We start from the raw sequence: 15899 nt of genomic DNA, 5'->3' as shown, positions 1-15899 counted from the left end.
TAAAAGGGTTGCAGGGGAGAGACAGAAGTTCCAAAATGTTCCAAAAAGGTTGCAAAACATTCAGGAAACAGAGAGTCTCTTGGAGGCATCCAAGGTCGAAGCATTGGCATCAGCTCGATTGGATCCTTACTAGACACTCTAGCCTTCCTAGTATCACACACAGTTATCAGGGTGCTGATTGCGATACTGATCACTCCTTGGTGTGTAGTAGAGTAAAACTGTGAACAAAGAGATTGTATCACACGACAAAGGAAGGAAGACAATGTATTGACATCAGCAAGACTCACGATCAAAGAAAAGTGGAGGAACTTGCCCAAGCACTTGAGGAAACCCTTCCAGGCCCAGCTGAGGCAAATGCACCTGAACGATGGGAACATTTCTGTCAGCTTTCTTTAGCGGAAATCACAGTTTTAGCAGAGTAATTCGCGTTTCAGGCAGTCCAGGAATAACTCACACACAGTCCAGCAGCATTTCCTTCAGCAACATGTATTTACAGCAGTATTTACATTAGTCTGGCAGCATAACAAGTAGATGTGATCTTCAAGCAAGAGAAGATACAACTAACTGTACAATCACACATATATACATATACAGGACCAATCAGGTTACACATTACCTCATCCCTGGGTTGCATCAGCCCTGGATTACATCAGCTCTGCTGAGTCATCCTGACTCAGTTTCAGCACACCTGATCACTATGGCTTCTCATTAATACACTCCATTCTGCTCAGGCCTGCAATTTTCCTTGACAATTTCAAGAACTCTGTTTATAACACCGCCTTGTCCACATTTGGCAAGAAGACGAAACATACAGCAGACTGGTTCAAAGCCCATTCAGAGGAATTGATGCCAGCCATTGAAAAAAAAGAAGAGATCTCTGGCAGCATACAAGGCCTGTCCTAGTGAGCAAAACTTGCAGGCTCTTCTACTTGCTCGTAGCAAAGTCCAACAGGCTGCCAGGAGATGTTCTAATGATTATTGGCTTCAGCTCTGCTCTCAGATACAGATAGCAGCGGACACAGGTAACATCAAGGGAATGTACGATGGTATCAAGTAGGCTTTAGATCCAAATACAGAAGAAATCTGCTCCTTTTAAGTCTGCTACAGGCATGATCATCCAGGACCGAGCACAGCAGATGGAACGATGGGTGCAGCGCTACTCTGAGCTATATTCCAGAGAGAACATAGTAACCGAAGAGGCACTAAATAACATTGAATGCCTGCCTGTCTTGGAAGAGTTGGACAGCAAACCAACTTTAGCAGAAATAAAAGCGGCCTTGGATTCCCCTGCCTCCGGCAAGGCACCTGGGAAGGATAACATCCCTGCTGAAGTGCTGTAAAGAAATCATCATCATTGAGTTGTATGAAATCTTTTGTCTTTGCTGGAGGGAAGGTGGAGTACCACAGGACATGAAGGATGCAAACATTGTCACATTGTATAAGAACAAAGGCGACAGGGGCGACTGCAATAACTACCGTGGTATCTCTCTTCTCAGCATTGTAGGGAAGCTGCTTGCTCGTGTTGTGCTGAAGAGACTCCAGGTGCTTTCAGACAGAGTCTATCCAGAATCACAGTGTGGATTTCGAGCTAATAGATCCACCACCGACATGGTATTCTCCCTCAGACAGTTGCAGGAGAAATTCAGGGAACAACAGCCACTCTTTGTGGCCTTCATAGATCTCACAAAGGCCTTTGATTTGGTTAGCAGGGACGGCCTTTTTAAAATACTTCCCAAGATAGGATGTCCACCTTGACTCCTTAACATCATCAGGTCCTTTCATGAGGAAATGAAGGGCACTGTAGTTTTTGATGGCTCAACATCAGATCCCTTTGACATCCGAAGTGGAGTGAAACAGGGCTGTGTCCTTGTGCCGACCTTGTTTGGGATCTTCTTTGCTGTCATGCTGAAGCAGGCCTTTGGAACTGCAACAGAAGGTGTCTATCTCCGGACTAGATCGGATGGAAATCTCTCTAGATTGAGAGCGAGGACCAAAGTCCAGCTGAAATGCATACGAGACTTCCTCTTCGCAGATGATACAGCCATTATGCTGAAGACCTCCAACAACTCATGAATTGTTTTAGCAAGGCCTGCCAAGATTTTGGACTAACAGCCTGAAGAAAACACAAGTCATGGGCCAGGGCATGGACTCAATTCCCTCTATTACCATCTCCATGCAAGAACTGGAAGTTGTTCATGACTTTGTGTACCTTGGCTCAACGATCTCTGACACACACTCTCTAGATGTTTTGCTGGATAAACGCATTGGCAAAGCAGCTACCATGTTCTCCAGACTCACAAAGAGAGTATGGCTCAATAAGAAACTGACGACATATACCAAGATACAGGTCTATACAGTCTGTGTCCTGAGCACACTCCTGTACTGCAGTGGGTCCTGGACCCTTTGTGCACGGCAGGAGAGGAAGCTGAACACCTTCCATATGTGTTGCCTCCGATGGATTTTTGGTATCACCTGGGAGGACAAAGTTCCAAATAGAGTAGTCCTAGAACGACCCGGAATTTTTAGCATGTTTACATTACTGAAACAGTGCCGTCTACGTTGGCTCAGGCATGTCGTGAGAATGGCTGATGGTTGGATTCCAAAAGATCTCCTATATGGAGAATTAGTGCAGGGAAATCGCCCCAGAGGGAGAATACAGCTGCGGTACAGGGACATCTGCAAGCGGGATCTGAAGGCCTTAGGAATGGACCACAACAGATGGGAAACCCTGACATCTGAGCGTTCAGCCTGGAGGCAGGCGGTGCATCTTGGCCTGTCCCAATTTGAAGAGACCCTTGTCCAGCAGGCCAAGGCAAAGAGGCAGTCCTGAAACAAGCCAAACCAGGGAGCTGGACAGGGGACAGATTGTATTTGGCTTCAATGTGGAAGAGATTGTCACTCTCGAATTGGCCTTCTCAGCCACACTAGACGCTGTTCCAAGTCCTCCATGCAGAGCACGATACCATAGTCTCTCGAGACTGAAGGATGCCTACTGAGTTGTAAGAAAGATTTAGTACTACAGTTGCATCAAAAGTATTAAATTTTGTGTGTGTAAAATCATTCAAAATTCCCTTGCAGTAATTTTTTCTTTATTAAAAGAACTGTCAGCAGCTGTTCTTTTTGACTTGAATCTATTAGTAGAAAGGTCTATGAACTATGGCTACTTCAGCGAGATAAGTGTTGAGAACAAAAATAGACTTATAGACGAAGTAGAATGAAGTGATGAAGCAGTGCATTCACAAATGTTGTGAAATGTTAAAGATGATTTTCAGAACAGTGGACCAATGAGATATGAAAACAATGTCCAGCAAAAACAATTGCATGTACCATATGTACTCCATTGCTGCCACCTGGTGGGAATAACCATTAATGAAATTCTTCACTACAGAAGCAAAAGAAAAACAACGTATGTGAACTGAATGATGATTGCATTTCCAATACATTTAACCTTGCCGTCATAGCAAAATGAGCTGCTTGTTTCAACTGGATTACAAGTTTATGCTTTAATTTTCATAATCATAATCCTTAGGTATTATGATTTTAGTCTGTATTGAGGCTGTCTTTCCTTGGTAGGCTAGATAAAATTGATGTTTTTCTGTGCTCTACAGTATAAGCAAGATTAGAAGATACGTACGTTATTCACTTTATGCTTCACCAGCAGGATAACAATGGTAGTTTATTTAGTTTTATAGCTCACAAGCAACTTTAGGTAAACAGATGTTTGGGGGTATTTAAAGGAAATTAAATTGTAAGGGCATAGACCCCAGGTTATTTGGTTAATGAAAAATGTATAAAATGTCTCAGAGAAAGAGTTAGAGGAGAGAAAGGAAAGAGCAAGATGAAGACCTTTTAGATGCTATGTGCTGGCAAGTGCTGAATTCCACATACACTGAGATATTATTCTTGATGTGTGTCAATGAGTAGCAATTGCTTATGGAATTTCTAAATGCTTTTTGCTAGATGCTGCTTGACATACTCAGGTTGCTAGGATTTTCTGCTTTTTTACATACTGCTTTTTAGAATTTATACTTTTCCATTTTTAATTCTGTCAATAAAAGAGACCTAAAATATATTGGGCTACTCAATTCCCCAGTTCAAAATCATGAATATAATTTCTGAAGATATCCAAAAGACTATAGAAGATTTAAAGGTACAAATAAATTATCTGGATTCTATAACTTCAAATTGTCAAGCTGTGGACAGATCTGCATAAATCATCATTTTCCTTAGGATCCCGTGTACATAGTTGGAATGGGATCTAAAGGGTTGATTTGTTAGGCTCTAATCTGACAGTTCTGAAAGCTTTGAATTGATAAATGTATATAAGACCTGTTAATTCCCATGCCTTATAGTTTTAATGTGGGTATAGTTATATTTAGTACAACACTCCCATTAAATTGGGTCAGTTCTGTCCTGGTTTAATGTCCTAAACCAATATAAACTGTAATTCATTTTTTTTTCAAAGTGTGACTCTTTTTTAAAAATCATATAATGACTTGCCACGGATCCTGAAAGGGAGAAAAATACAATAAATAAGTAATTGTAGGAACATGTATGTATTTTAAAAAATCCTTATTGATTTCTATTTCTGAGCTATACGGAGTCCATTTCATTGTAAAAGCTGTCAGGTTTTCATTTTAAAGAGGCACATAGTTGATAAGATATTCTGGTTTGTCTCTATAGCAGTTAGAATCCCCTCATGAAGAACTGCTGTCAACAGCTTTGAACAGTTTGGAAACTGAATTAAGGAAACTTTCTGAAATTCCTTGGCTGTATTATGTTCTGCAACTGAATGATGATGAGGTGGGTGAGTTCAGAGTTGTAAACTTGCTTTCAGTTTATTAGATGAATTACTTAAATTACACTGTCATACTAAAACCCTCCTGTGTACTGTATATTATATTCATCTCCCCAAGTACTGCCACTTTTGAATAGTACTGTAAATCCATCCCATGCCCTTTCTCAAAACTAACCATGGCACTATTTAAAACCACGTGGAGAAGTGTCTTTCCTTTTTCCAATCCTGCTTTAAGTACATGTTAAACTCAGTTCAACTAGTGGGTGCAAAGTTTACCACAATATACTGTTCAAAGAATTCAGAAATAACAATGAAATCTACATCTCTGCTTCAGGATTGCTCATAAATTTTGTCTCTATATTTTGTATACCTAAAAGTTTCTGTGTATCTTATGGTGAATTCAGAAGATGTTTGACTGTTGCACAATGTTGAATGCTCTCCAATTTATATTTTTCAGGGGGAACAAATTCCCCCGAAAACATACTCATGTACAGCTAAGAAATGTATGCATTCAAACTGTCTATGAACAAGGAAGGTAATTTTCTGATAATGTGTCATGATTTAACAAAGTGTGACACTTCTTGAAAAAGTATTTTCCCCTCATTTATGTGCTGCACATAATATTTTCCCTCCTTATTTCTTTTCCTTTAACATTGGTGAACAGGAATACACATTTGTTTTATTTTTGAAGAATCCCTCCTCCAAGTCACTGAAAGAGGATCAATCTGTTTTTTTCCCCTTGATGATTTCCTCAAAATGCACTTCTTTTTTAGGCACAGCGTTCTGTCTTTAATCAAATTTTACCAAAAATTTCTGACTTTTCACAAAAACATCTTGATCATCTATAATTTCCTGCTCTTCTGTAGGCTATTGCTTTGGCCAGACTCCACTTTCCCATGACCTCTCTCGGTGCTGAATGTCAGAGGGTGCTTTGCCAAATCAAGGCTGTCTTCACCACAAGAGATGTTTTAGATCCTGTTTGTAAAGTGTGTGCCATGTGCCACTAACGGGCTAGATTTCAAGGAATGAATGATATTTGAATGAGGAATGCAAACCCATACAACTTGTTTAGGTCAAATTTCTGATATACTGAGATGTCAAAAAGAAAGTCACAAAAACTGGGGACTTCATAAAAGTTAAGTTGAAAGAGAAAGGTGAAGAGACTGGATCCAGCCTTGGAACTTTCCTTCCCCTCCCCCCCCCCCCCCCCCGCTGGAGCATTTGGAGCTCCCAGCTAAGATGGAGGTTATCTGAGGATGCAGTGAGAAGAGGAGAGCATCTCCACTGACTGCTGCTCTTCTCCCAATAGATGTCCAGTGTCGAATCCAGCCCAGGAGGTTACATCTCTCCAGAAAGCTTGGGTGTTACATGAAACCATGATAATACAAGCTCCGCTAGCATATATACCACAGCTCAAAAAAGGTGTCACCAAGCCCAAGAGATCAACAGTGTGAATAAAGAGATGTGACAAGGATGTTATTAGAGGAGAAGGAAACACTTCTGTCAGAAAATGTGAGTCTTTCCCAAACAAGAAGAATGGAGAGGAAAACAAATTTGTTCAGATTAGTGCAAGCAGATATGAAAAGAGGCAAAAAGGTGAGGATCATATTGCTTAAAACGTTACCACAGAATCATAGAATAATGGAGTTTGAAGGTGCCTATACGGTCATTAGTTCCAACTCCCTGCAGAATGTAGGAATTCAAATCGAAGTATAGCAACAGTTTTTTGAAAAGTGCTCATTACATCAGGTGCCAGAAACCAATTAATGAAGCAAAGGTATCTTTGAATGCAGGGAAATTGAAGGAGCACTGATATAGGACAAGGACAATGCAGATAAAGAGAACGGATACTTTGTACATGTCTTAAACACCAAAGATAACCACACCTAAATCTTCGTTTCCAGGAAGGGAGGTGGAGGAACTGAAGAAAATACCTATAATAAAATGAAGGCTTACACCATCAAGGAATAAAAAGATACTTCCTTTTCCACATGTGTGATCATTTAATGAACTGTTTAAAGGGCCTGAGTAATGTTCACAATAGGGGTGATTTAATCATTCACTAAGATTATATATCACATCAAGTTTTTTAACTGCTCGCAGTATGGTGTAGTGCAGTGGTCCCCAACCTTGGGCCTCCAGATGTTCTTGGACTACAACTCCCAGAAGTCTTCACCACCACCTTTGCTGGCTGGGATTTCTGGGAGCTGAACTCCAAGAACATCTGGAGGCCCAAGGTTGGGGACCACTGGTGTAGTGGATACAGTGATAGACTAGGACCCTGGACAGGGTTCAAAACCCCACACAGCCATGGAAACTCACTGGGGGGGAATGGAACTGGTAAAACCCCTCCTTAAATATCTCACTTCCCTTGAAAGCCCTGTTAGTAACCAGGATTTCTGAGAATGAATTATTTAGGATGATTAGGTAAAAACTATCTCTAAAGTGGGAGAATAACCATTAATATGGCAAAGGTTTTCAATATAAGCTTATCTAAAGTAATGATGGTTGTGCCCCAGATTTCTGACTTCACATATAAGCTAATGGAGTATGACATAATGCCACTAGGAAGTGATGTTGAGGTTCTACAAATAGCTTGATGATTCAGTGTGTAGCTACTGTGAAAAAGGTGAATTCCAGCACTGAAGAAAAATTCTAGGAATCATTATAAAAGTAATTAAATATAAAATGGGCAATACAGTCAACGGCCCTAGTTACGAATATTTCGACTTACAAACCGCTCTGATAGGAAAATATGGGCTTGACTTGCAAACTTGGATTTGAGTTACGAATGGAAAAAAGTATGGTGAAGGAAGGGAAAGCAGGAAATTTTAACTTTCAGTTAGCGAAGAGGCTGCTTGTCTGCTTCCTCACTCGTCCAAGCAGTTAGAGAGTAGAAAGAGAGACCTGGGACTGCCTGGTATTGTCATTTTTAAATGTAAAATCTAGTTTAAAAGGTGCTTTGTTTGGGTTAAATGGTGCTTGGGTAAAGGGGAGCTCAGTTTGAGTTAAAACCTATTTGGGTAAAAATGTGCTTGGTTGCTTTAAAAGCTGCTTGTTTTGATTTAAAAGGTGCTTGGTTGAAAAGGTGCCTGTTTTGGTGTAAAAGGTGCTTGATTTAAAAACTGTTCTTTGTAAACAATGTTTGTTCATTCCCTCCGTGGTTTCCTGCCTTTTTTTTAACCTACGCCATCTTAGGTTAAAAAAAAAGAAAGAAAAAAATCTGCCCTAGTGGTAGGAATGGATGGTTCTTCTAGTGGGCCTCTGTGAATGCACACAAATGGGTTGTTCTGCACCTGCGCAGGATGTCTCGGAAGTTTCTAGAGCTTAAAGACACGTGATTAGTAGGATGTTCCCCTGTGGAGCGCATGCTCCGCCCTCCAAAAGTCCCCTCCGCTTTTGTTGGAACGATAGAGCGATTACTGAGATCAAACCAATTTGTCTATTTTCAATTATCTATTTTCAATCATCTCTTTTTTGGACATTCCCCTGTAAGTTATCTGCTTCTTTTTTTCTTTTATCTAGTCAATTCATTTTCTCTTCTTCCTGCGTTTTTCTCCCCCTCCCCCACTCCACTTTTCCCTTCCCTTTTCCCCCTACATTTTACGGCCCTCCCAGGGCCTTTCAAGCGGTGCGTGCTTTGCATGAATAAGATCCCGCTTACTGGCGGTCATGACCATTGCCTTTTTTACTTAGGGGAACAACACCAAATGCACTCCTGTCCTGAGTGCAAAAAGCTTACTAAGTCTTTCTAAGATCTTAATCAAGATAAAACACTACCTCTTAGTTTGAGTTTCATTCCGGCCATGCTCAATTTAGTAAAGGAATCATGGGAGAAACCCCCCTCATCACTTCAAATTTCACGATGAGTGGAAAATCATTATAAAACTCACGGACTCGATACAGCTTTCCTTTCCAAACATGCCACACCAAATTCAATTACAGTGGTGCCTCGCATAACGATGTTAATTGGTTCCATTAAAAACATCGTTATGTGAAAACATTGTTAAGCGAAACACCATTTCCCATAGGAATACATTGAAAACTGGTTAATCCGTTCCAATAGGAGCCTATTCAATACATTTCAATGGTGAAAAAAAATCACCAAAAATTCAGAAAGACTCAGAACGAAGCCAAATTACTTTAACGAAGGTTTTATTAGGTGCACTAACGATTCCAAGCATTTAAAACATTTTTAAACATTTTAGAATATTTTTAAAATAGCGAAAACAGGGCTGTCAAAAAAAACATTAAGCGAAACAGGGGACCTAAAACTGTCATCGTTAGATGAAGCAAGGTCCCAAACATCGTTATGTGAAAATCCCCCATAGGAAACTTTGTTAGGTGAGGCGGCAAAATTTCCAGCAAAGGCCATCATTATGCGAATTCATCGTTGAGCGAGGCACTCATTAAGCGAGACACCACTGTATTGTAGAATTCAATCAATCAAGGGCATGTAACAAATCATCTGTAGCTCCCACCAACCGAGAAGGAAGGAAACTTGACATTCTGGGAAGACAACTCTATTCCCTTACATCATTTATCATGAGGGTAATGAACTACCAAGCCGCCGTGGGCATGCACCACCAGCAGCTATGGAATAGGATCTTACCTATCATCCAAGCGGCTCCAGACACCACCAAGACAGAAGTCCTGAACATTCACGCTGAGGCTTCAGCCTTAGCTAAACAGCAAATAATCGCTTCCTGCTGGGTGTTTTTAAAAGCCAGTTAAAAACTTGGTTATTCAAGAAGGCCTTCCCTCCAGTCAATTAAGTCTTTCTCTTTTTTTTCTTTGCTATTCCATCTTGGTAATCCTCTCTTTAAATTAATTGTTTTAAATTGAAATTGTAGTTGTAATTTTTATGATTTTATATATTTCTATACTGTTTTGTTTTATTTTGTAAGCTGCCCCGAGTAGACATGGTCTAGAGGGGCGGGGTAAAAAAATCAAATCAAATAAATAAATAAATAAATAAATAAATAAATACCACGGCCGCTGCCTCTAAAGCTGTGTCTACATCTACCTCTACTGTACCTTCCTTTCAACCAACAGCAACAAGCACGTTGACAGCCCTTTCAACACCCACAAAAAAAGGGTAAGCAGTATCCCTAGACCCCGTCTATCTACATTTCAAACTAGACTGATCATGGAGCCCAAGAAAGTAAAATCTGTCACTGTCACATCCATCCACTTCATCACAAATTTCTACGATTCCAATTCAAGGTTTCATACCAATTTTGCTCTCTCCTGTTTGGACTTTCCATGTCACTGAAAAGCTATACCAAATGTATTGCACCAGTCGCTGCCTATCTCCGACTACAAGGTATTACAATATTTCCCTACATAGACGATTGGTTAATAGTCGCTGCTTCATATCACAATGCAATCAGAGCTACCCAACAAACTGTCGATACTCTTCAAGATCTAGGACTCAAAGTAAACTTTGCCAAATCCCGTCTTGAACCTTCACAAACTGCCACCTACATTAAGAGTGTATTTCGACTCCCTTTGAGCCAAAGTCTTTCTGACTCAAGAGAGAATCACCAAACTGAAACAAGCCATCTGACCGTTCTGACCTCTAGTTTCGGTATTGGTGCATCAAGCCCAGCACCTTCTTGGGCTTATGGCTTCTATGACAGCCGTTGTCCAGCATGCAAGGCTCAAAACGAGGTCCCTCATGGTACCTATCACTATTTGATCCCGTAACAGACCACCCTTCCAAATGCCTCATAGTAACATCAGAACTTGCCAGTCAACTCATCTGGTGGACGTTTCTCCCTCATTTGATGGTAGGAAGACCCTTTCGAACTCTACAGCTCTCAATACAGGTTACCACTGATGCCTGCCCATCAGGATGGGGAGCTCAGTGTTGACATCACAAAATACATGGCTTATCGACAAAACAAGAACAATTACTACACATCAACTATCTCGAACTCTTAGCAATTATCAGGGCTTTCCATGTCTTCTTACCTCTCATCACAGGATGAGCAGTACAGCTAGCTACAGAAAATACTACAGCGCTGTACTATATAAACAAGCGGGGAGGTACCCACTCCCTTTTGCTCTTGTATCTCGCAATCAAACTTTGGTAATGGTGCTACCTACACCACATTTTCCTGGTAGCTGTCCAACATCGCCACAGACAACAACCGTCTTGCAGACCATCTCAGCCGTCTTACCATAAGGACACACAAGTGGGCACTGAACAACGAAGTTTTTGATGTCCTCTGTCACTGACTGGGTGTTCCATCCATCAATCTCTTTGTCTAAGATACTGACACCAAGTGCCAACGGTATTGCTCCCAAGCCAGTGTCGACACAAACTCACTCTGAGATGCCTTTATGATAGACTGCGTCAGAGGCCTACTCTACCTATTTCCTCAGATTCCACTCATACAATGAACTGTCATTCAGCTTCGACAGTTCCACTTCAATGCCATCCTCCTCGCCCCATGGTGGCCACATCAACCATGGTTCACCCACCTGATACAGTATTTATATTGACCGACACGTTCCATCTTCCATCGATCCCCAACCTTCTGACCTAAGACAATGGGATGATTTATCACCCTGACATAGATGCTCTGAGCCTGACAGCATGGAGGATATTCCCACCATACAGAATGTACTAGATCGAGCTCGAAAGCCATCGACGCACTCGAAAGCCATCCTTTTCTCATTCCCAGAACTTGCCTGCAACTCCAGTTTCGCTGAAGACTTTACTTACCTTTATCCTCCATCTCTTTCATCTTGGTCTCTCTCATTCTAACTTCAGGGTGTACATTTCTGCTATTATAGCTCATTAACCTTCTCAGTCTGAGTCAGCTAGGCTTTTCTCTCACCCAACGCTGAAGAAATTTCTCAAGGGGCTCCTCAATATCCATCCCCCACGTCAGTATCCTCTTCCTCAATGGTCTTTGCAACTTGTCCTAACCGCCTTTCGAACCAATGGCTACCACTACTTTCAAATTACTGTCTTTAAAAACATTGTTCCTTGTAGCAATAGATCTGCTAAATGTGCCAGCAAACTTGCAGCTCTCAGATCAAACCCACCTTTCCTTCAGTTTCATCCATTGTCTCTGATTTTCATCTCAATCAACCATTGATTTTACCAACTTTATTTCCATCTCCTTCTACACCTCTCGAGGGCATGCACCACATGCTTGATGTAAGACACACTTTGGCCTTCTACACTGATAGAACAAAATCATTCAGAAAGTCTCCAAGGCTTTTCTTAGTTTTCCTGGCCCTCATAAGGGTGCCCCAGCTTCTCCTCAAACTACCTCTCGCTAGATTGTTCAAGCTATTTCATTGGCCTATGAGCTCACAGGCAGGATGCCTCCTGAACATTTAAGAGCTCATTCTACCCAAGCACTGTCAACTTCTATTGCCTTCTACCATGGAATAGAGCTTCCTCACATCTGCCGTGTAGCTACATGGTCTAATCCATCAACCTTTGTGAGGTCCTACCGTCCAGGCGAAGAATGATGCTGATTTTGGCAGAGCAGTCTTGACAGCTTTCCTACCATGACGGCCCACCATCCAGTAAGTGAGCTTGTCAGTCACCCAGTTGTGTGGATTCACAGAGGCCACATAGAAGAAAGAGAGGTGACCTACCTGTAGCCATGGTTCTTCTAGTGGGCCTCTGTGAATCCACACATCCCACCCATTCTCCGTTCTGTCCGTCACGTTGTCTTTTATATAAGCTTTTGACAGCGGCAAACTTTTACAGGGACTGAGGGGACTTTTGGAGGGCAGAGCATGTGCTCCATAGGGGAACGTCCTACTAATCATATGCCTTTAAGCTCTAGAAACTTCCGAGACGTCCTGTGCAGGTGCAGAACAACCCAGTTGTGTGGATTCACAGAGGACCACTAGAAGAACCATGGTTACAGGTAGGTAACCTCTCTATTTTTTGAACTCCCTAAAACCACTGCTTAGTTCGTTCAGATTAAAGTGTTGGGAGGTGCTTGGACTAGGGACATTCCCCAGCCATCACCACCTTTAACTCTCCTGGACTCACCCACTCCAGGATCAGCAGGGTAGTGTGATCAGCTAAGTGGTTAGAGTGAGGCTCCCTGAAGCTGGTGGTCTGTCACAAAGGTCACTGTTCCTTAAAAAGATACTGACAAATGAGGGAAGGTACGAGAAAAAGCAATCAAGATAATAAAGTGTCTGGAGGAACATTGCCCTGAGGAAGGGCTGCAGTACTGGGAGCTTTTTAGTTGAGAACACTAAATGAAACAAGAACATGATAGAGGTGTATAAAGTTAGGAATGATGGGGGAAATAGAGGGAAAATTCTATCATAATATTAAAACCAAGAACCATGCAGAGAAGCTGATTTAGTAGAAGACGCAGAATAGATAAAATGATCTACTTCTTTATATTTCACATAAGCTACACTGAGGAAATCACTATCACAAGATGTAGTTATTCCTGTCAATTGGATGGTATTCAAAGGGATTTGACAAATTCATGGAGTATAAGGCAATCAGTGGCTGGTCATGATAATTGTATTTTACCTCCATTATTAGAGGTAACTCATCTCTCCCTAACATTAGTCTGATAATTTGTTTCTCAGAAGGATGGAGAATATTATATAAGTGTTCTTAATATCCAAGTGTTCTTAATATGTGAGAATATAATATTCTCATTTGCATATTAAGAACGCTTGCCTAGAATGTTCTGCTGAAAGGATAGCAGTTATTAACATACAAATACTCTGTTTTCCCTTTAGAAATATTTTTGTTCAAGTTTCATGGCACCTTGATGAAACCTTTGGTCATCTCCATATTTTAATTCATTCTGTTGTGTCCTAGAGATTATCTTTCTAATTTTGCACATTTGCTTTTGAATAAATCTTTGCTGCTGCTTTCTATTTATGCTTTATTTAGATTTATGGTTGTATCTTTTATGTATCTTGTTTTGTTTTGTTTTAAGCTGTTGCAGAATCATTGCTGTATATTTGATGTGTAAGTATTTTGGATTTTTTTTAAAAGAGGGATTTTCATTCCTCTTATTTTTTAGGATCTTCCTTTGGAATATGCTAAAAGAAACAACAGAAGCACAGTATTCCGTATAGTGCCAAAATTTAAAAAGGAAAAGATTCAAAAACAGAAGACTAGCCTTCAGCCTGGTATGCTTTCTAAAAAAAATGATTTGGGGGAAGAGTTGATGTTGTATCTTTTATTTAAATGTTGAACCACGTACATCCTATTAAACTTTCAGCACAAGGGAGCATTGACAAAGTTTGGTCTGGTGAATACACACTGGAGGTATACTGATTAATAAAGAATTTCTGTATTGTTTCACCATTGTGATGACATAAAACATTTATAGGATTAGTTTTCCCTTAAAATCTATTTCTGGATCATCAATTGTCAAAATGCGTCCCAGGAAATCCTGCAATTCTTTGGAAACCTATCAGATTATCTTCAATGAAAAAAAAATCAGTAATAGCCAAGAAGCTTTTTTGAAAGATAGTTTGTCCCCCATTAATGTCATTTCCCTATAATGTGCATCTGTAGGTAAGGGCTATGTGTACTACATATATGTTCAGTTTATATGAAGTAACTGTCCATGTCCTTACCCTAAGACCCAGAATTTTCTGTAGTGTGGAAGAATCTTCGAGAGAAAAATCACCATGGAAAATATTCCTTGAAAGGAGAATGTTACAAAGCCAGTATAATTGTATAAATTGCATGTGCTCAGGTTTTTAAAAAGCACTCCAGACTAGAAGAATCCTTTTCTTTAAGGGACAGAATTTTAGTGGATGTCATTATTCTGTTTCCATTGTCATGGGTTTTTTTACATGATGCCTCTCTGCTGCTTATTTAAGTGCTCTTTTACCAGGTCTTTTAGCAAGCAAAATGTGCCAAAATACAAAACACTACCAAATGAAGAATTATTAATTTGAGAATTTTAGTTGATTATTGATGAATTGGCTGTTTTTATTGCAACTTCCTGTGCTATATCTAGATTATGAAGCAAAACAGCACAGGATGAAATACATGAAAATTGAGAGACTTGCTTTATATACCCCCTTTATTAAACTACTTTCTAAATCTTAATGTGGGCAACTACCTTTAGAGAACAATGTTGACAGAACTTTGAAATGTGCTGTGCACCTTGTTTGGTTCATAGCTTATTTGCAAGACCTTCAGTTTCCATGTTTTGTTTTGTTTTTGAATTCTCTCTTTCTTTTTTCATACTTTTATTATAATCAGTAAATCATCATTAATGCATAATGGAACATGCACAGACCTTGCAGTACAGATCGTGACCTGCTTAACATTGACATTTAGAGGTTTGATAATTTGATGCTGAAGCTGAAAGCATGGCTGCAATGCATATTGCCCGATTCTTTTTTTCCCCCCACACACATTCTCAAGTTTCTTTACCTTAACCCGCATGAAAATGACAGCTGCCAGTTTGTTTGTTTTTTCAAAAATATATTTGACTTCTGCTATCACTGCATTGTTCTATTTTCTACTCTGTGGCCTAACCTTTGCTTTTGATGCAGTTGAGCTTGTAGAAATTAAGGGGGTTTTGCTCTTAACTTGGTAGTTCAGAAATGGGGCACAGATGAAGTTGCTGCTTGGCTGGATCTACTCAGTTTGGGAGAGTACAAAGAAATCTTCATCAGCCATGACATCCGAGGCACTGAGCTTTTGCATCTGGAAAGGCGAGATCTTAAGGTATTTTCTTTGTGCTACTTTTCTGCTTATGATCATTTTTCTTTAAATTAAATTAATTGAAACCTTTCCTTTGTCCCCACTCGAGTTGTATGCTTATAGCTTGGCTTTCTGTGTGCAAACCTGCAGCCTCTCCCCCCCCCCCAAAAAAAAACCCTACCACAAAACACTCACACTCAAAACTCATATACTGTTAGGCTGTATTTAACTTTCGTAAGGAACACTCTTGAGCATTTGCTAAAGAATGTATATATGATAGTAAAATTTGACTCGTGTGAAAATTACTACGTTGCTAACAATCAGTAATAAGAATCAGTACTCTATTAATAGTAATAGAGAAACCAGAAGTCATGTAGCACCTAAAAGACTAAATGGTTTTTATTTTTCATAGGCTTTCCT

The 15899-nt window shown here is 40.2% G+C and overlaps 1 protein-coding gene across 3 annotated transcripts in view; it reads left to right on the top strand.

Annotated features, from left to right (window-relative positions):
- DGKH (diacylglycerol kinase eta) overlaps nt 1-15899 on the top strand; it is a 162022-nt gene that overhangs the window by 129474 nt on the left and 16649 nt on the right. Inside the window, exons 27-29 of one of the 3 annotated variants that reach the window (XM_020804270.3) lie at nt 4684-4803; nt 13834-13942; nt 15373-15503. In XM_020804270.3, coding sequence (XP_020659929.3) covers nt 4684-4803; nt 13834-13942; nt 15373-15503 — 360 coding nt within the window. Of the gene's footprint in view, nt 1-4683; nt 4804-6107; nt 6236-13833; nt 13943-15372; nt 15504-15899 lie in introns of those variants that run through there. The other 2 variants (XM_020804272.3, XM_078390713.1) reach the window with 2 other exon arrangements.

The sequence above is a fragment of the Pogona vitticeps genome, chromosome 3 (genome assembly GCF_051106095.1).
Source record: "Pogona vitticeps strain Pit_001003342236 chromosome 3, PviZW2.1, whole genome shotgun sequence".
Lineage (NCBI taxonomy): Eukaryota > Metazoa > Chordata > Lepidosauria > Squamata > Agamidae > Pogona > Pogona vitticeps.
This window is presented reverse-complemented; position numbering and strand designations above follow the sequence as displayed.